The 4,697-nt window shown below is 48.7% G+C and overlaps 1 protein-coding gene across 4 annotated transcripts in view; it reads right to left on the bottom strand.

Moving 5' to 3' along the window:
- Nucleotides 1-4,697, bottom strand: part of Arntl (aryl hydrocarbon receptor nuclear translocator like) — a 101,801-nt gene that overhangs the window by 16,613 nt on the left and 80,491 nt on the right. For all 4 annotated transcript variants that reach the window (XM_013347698.2, XM_013347700.2, XM_013347699.2 and 1 more), the window contains exon 12: nt 2,573-2,722. In XM_013347698.2, the coding sequence (XP_013203152.1) occupies nt 2,573-2,722 (150 nt within the window). The remainder of the gene's footprint in view (nt 1-2,572; nt 2,723-4,697) is intronic.

The following is a 4,697-nucleotide window of genomic DNA, read 5'->3' as shown; positions in this document are numbered from 1 at the left end:
ATACGGATGGATAACTGAAGATATGGATGGATAACTAGAAGATACGGATGGACAACTAGAAGATACGGATGGATAACTAGAAGATACGGATGGATAACAAGAAGATACGGATGGACAACTAGAAGATACAGATGGACAACTAGAAGACACAAATGGCTCCCTTATCTCAGGGTTGGGTGGCTGCTGCTGCCATTCACCAGCTTGGGGAAGAGAACACAGATCAGACAGAAAAGATAGAAATGTTTTTAACTGAGACACACTTACACCTACGGATTTCAAGACTGAACAGCCCATCAGGCAGCAGAAAAATATCAGAGCTGCCTGGTAGCCAAGGAGGCCAACTTTATACAAGCATGAAAAAAACTATGAGAAAGCACCAGAAGGGAAGACTGTGGGGTACTGGAAGAAGACACAGACAGTCTGTGCCTTCGGGGAGAAGGTGAAGAAACTGGGAAGAAATTCCAATCAGAGGTAGAGAGGAGTGTACACATTGGACCTTGAAGAATGCTGCCAGGGTCCTGGGAAAGTCAGCGTGGCTCAGATGTACTGAGGAGAGGCAGGGACTTCATCTGCATCATATGTTAACTGCCAAGTTTCTTCAAGAGTAGCAGGAAGCGATGAAGGGTTTTAAATGGGGGTAGGGGATAAGATGACTCACTGCTAAAGGGCCACCCCACAGCTGTGTGTGGTGGAGCAAAAGTCACTGGTGTCTACACCAGACCTGAGAGAGTTGAGGGGAGCTGGCTGCAAGAGGTGAAACGGGCTCTTAGAAGCTGCTTTGGCTGAAAACCATGGGCCCCTCACAGCAGTAACAAGGCAGGATGACGGCCTGGCTTCTCTGCCTTCATTTTGTATTGCCTCCTTTACTTTGGCTGAAGGCACAAAGATAAACCATTGTCTCAAACCTGCCATCACCCTGGACTTTTTTTCCAACAAACCCAGGAGGAAGAGTCCACTCCAAATGAGGGTGGTTACCTGTGAGGGCAAGACTGCACCCTGGAACAGAGGCAATGGTTGCCCAAGCCTGCCTTGTCTCTTCACATCATTGTCAGGAGAGATTTGGCCCACTGTTTGGGAGCCGAGCTGAGACAGTGTTTAGCGAGACCATGCCCAGACCACAGCTGGAACTAGGCTTGCCCCTTGCTCCAATTCTTTCTCTATTTAACCCTAAAGCACACATCAGTTCCCCAGCAGACAGACTGGACCCCTTTATCTGTTCTTTTCCTCAGTATGGCCACACTGCAGACATGGCTTGTCTCTCTACTGGGGACAGTGGCCTAGCCTAGTTTGTTACGGCTGCAGAAACCTAGGCATGTTTCCAACATCTCTGGTTCCACAACTGGAGGAACAACTTCTGCTCTTTCAGAAGAGCAGGGCCTGGTTGTTAGCAACCACATCTGTAATTCCAGTTCTAGGGGATCCAATGCCTTTTTCTGGCCTCTATGGGTACTAGGCAGCATGTGGTACACTGATATTACATACAAATAAACACTCCTATACATAAAATGAAAATAAATAAAATGTTTTTTTTTTTAAATCTCTGTTAGCCAGGTGGTAGTGGCGCACACATTTAACCCCAGAACTCAGGAGGCAGAGGCAGAGGATTTCTGTGAGTTCAAGGCCAACCTAGTCTACAAAAGCTAGTTCCAGGACAGGCTCCAAAGTTACAGAGAAATCCTGTCTTGAAAAACCAAAAAAATAGGGCTGGAGAGATGGCTCAGAGGTTAAGAGCAATAACTGGTCTTCCAGAGGTCCTGAGTTCAAGTCTCAGCAACCACATGGTGGCTCACAACCATCTATGAGATCTGGTGCCCTCTTCTGACCTGCAGGTGTACATGCAGACAAAACACTGTATAGATAATAAATAAAATCATTAAAAAAGAAAAAAGAAAAACCAAAAAAATAAATAAATAAAAAATCCTCTGGTTATACCTGGGCATAACTAAATACCATAAGTAAAATCAGTAGTATTAGCAGAAAGAGCAGGACGGGCCCCAGTGGTTACCCTGCAAATGTCCTTGAGGCTTCCTAGGAAGGTAGATTTAACCTACGTACATGGAGTTCAAAAGAGAAAGGAATGTCACCTGTGAGTGACATTACACACACACACACACACACACACACACACACACACACGTCAGTGTGGACAGAGGAAAGCAGTCCCAGGACAGAGAGGAGGGGCAGCTAAAGGGAGCAGGGAGGGAACTCTGCAAGAAGCCAGAGCTATGAATAACATCCCATGTATTTAACGCATGATGTCACTGGGGAAATTGGCCAGGAGGAGTCTAGAAGGGTGGGTACTCAAGAGACAAATCTGTGGCTGAATATGTTTTTTCCAGGCCACAACAGGGTTAGACAGAAATTAAACACAGAAAGCCTATTCACAAATCAATGCCCATGGCAACACATCAGGGCTTCATGTCCCCCATCTCTGTTCCAGCTGCCCAAGGCTCTCACATGAGAGCAGGCCCTGGCTTCAGGCTTAGGAGCTGCTGCTCTGGCCATCCTAAAAGCCCCGAGCCCAGGCACGCCCTCCGCAAGGCCCAGGATGGGAAAGGGCTGCTAGCTGTACCTTTCTTCTTTGAGCAGGTGGAGGCGAAGTCCTTATCTTCCAGCTTTACTGAAGGCCTGTTACACTTCATCCTACAGAAGAAAGAGCGGCGAGCTCCAGAGCACAATCGGGATGGCCCGGGGGTTATATCTGTCTTAACCGGAAGTCCAGCTGCAAACCAACACAAAGCGCGGTGAAATGAGGGCCAGGTTGCCTGTCAGGAGGGGCAACGTGACCTCAAACACAGCCTTTACTGCTGCACTGGTCACAAACATGATATGCCATAGGTAACATTTCTCTAGGGCTTAGAGGTCAAAGGGTTCATGAAAGGGTTCCATGTAAACATAGGGATGTTTATAGATGGGCAGGAAGTGCAATAGACAGATGGTGGGCCTGGTCTCAGGGTAAAAAGAAACACAGCAAAGTATTCCTGCCCAACAGGACCCGAGGATGAGAGGGAAATTGAGGTACACTAGGGACTGGTAACAGGGAACCTCAATAATCAGTGACAAGTAAGTGGCAGACACCTGGTCCCCGGCCGAAGGAGGGGGGGGGGTCCTACTCAACAGATACACAGGATTGGGATACTGGAATGGGGGGCGGGGGCACAGGACTGCCTTTAAATTTCAGCTTGACAGGTCAGACTCCTTTGGGGGCCCAATTCACGGCCCCCATTCTAGATGTGTGCTCTGAGTCAGAGCCGCTAGTGTCACACGGCTACCGTGAGTGAAGAGCACGCAGGATTCAGAGACATCACTGAACAATGTTAACGAATTTAAACCGTTTGTAACAACTACATCAAGATAGTAACATCAAGATAAGATTGTAGGTTCATTATGTGAGGCAAAATGTCATAGTTAGCTTTGCATTTATTCTTACTTTTGACTCACATGGCTACCCCACACCCAAAACCAGACTTGTGGTTTTAACCACGGCACTGGGGACAGACTCCTGGGCCTTATGCACATGAGGTAAGCCTTCTACTGAGCTTTTGCTGTGTGGGGTTGGGCTGTGAATTTACTCTCTGCAGGTGGAGCAAGGCCTTAAAGATTGGGTGACTTTGACACACGTGCGTCCTTACACTACTTAGCATTGTGGAAGCTGGGACTACAGACACGCTCCACAGCCATGCCAAGCAGTGGCCACTGCCCAGGACTCCTCTCCACATTGCCCTCCACATCACTGACTCTGTCAGCTTCTCCAGAATGCCAACCCAAGCCTGCCCACTGGTCAGCTCTCCCTCCTTGTACGTTTTGCTGTACAGACAACAAACCAACCGTGAGACTCCACCCTGGTACCTGTCCACAGACCACTTCCTCTGCCCATCTCCCTTCTCCCCCTGGCACACATTAATCCATCTTTTCAAATCAACCTTAGCTGTCACAGACCCAGTGGTATCTGCCCTCATACCCCACGAGATTTACCCACCCCATGCTCCATGCCTGGCATTATTGCTGTGCAGGGTGCTGCCTGTGTCCCTGTCTCCTGACCATGTGGGCAGAGCCTCAAGGACAAAATGTCATTCATCTTTTTATCCTTAGGTCAGTGATAGGTGCCAAGGCCGGGCTATAGAGGGCAACAGGTCCCAGGGCCAATGTTTGTTTTTTATAAAGAAACGCAACTTCCTGGAAGGGTGCTTTGAGGGGAGTTCTCTGCCACAGTCTCCATCAGCCATCAACATGGAGAGCTGAGAAACGAGAAAGCCATTAGGCAAGACTGCCCTGTGCCCTGACAGATCCAACACCAGTGCCACGCTTGCCACGTGCTGGGAACCATCTACATTCTTCTGGTAGCAAGTCAGTATCGTTAATCTTTCCAACACCCCAATGAACTAGGTCTGTTTTGCAGGTAAAGAAACAGGCACAGAGAGGGGAATAACATCCTCATGGCCACACAGCTCGTGACTGGGGGAGGCAGATGTGTGCGTAGCCTCCCACGGGGCCAGCTCCTGGGTCCTGACTTGAGAAGCAGAGAGCAGCTGTGGGGAAAAGGGACTGGGGCCAGAGAGGTGCTGATCCTAGGCTGCCGGAAGTGCAGAGACAAGAAACAGTGACCTTTTGTTTGTTTGTTTTTGGAGACAGGGTTTCTCTACGTAGCAGCCCTGGCTGAAACATTGGCATTTTAAGTGTTCTTTCTTAGATTTATC

Source organism: Microtus ochrogaster, chromosome 8 (assembly GCF_000317375.1).
Source record: "Microtus ochrogaster isolate Prairie Vole_2 chromosome 8, MicOch1.0, whole genome shotgun sequence".
In the NCBI taxonomy this organism is placed as follows: Eukaryota; Metazoa; Chordata; class Mammalia; order Rodentia; family Cricetidae; genus Microtus; species Microtus ochrogaster.
Note: the sequence above shows the minus strand (reverse complement) of the source record. Positions and strands in the feature narration are given on the sequence as shown.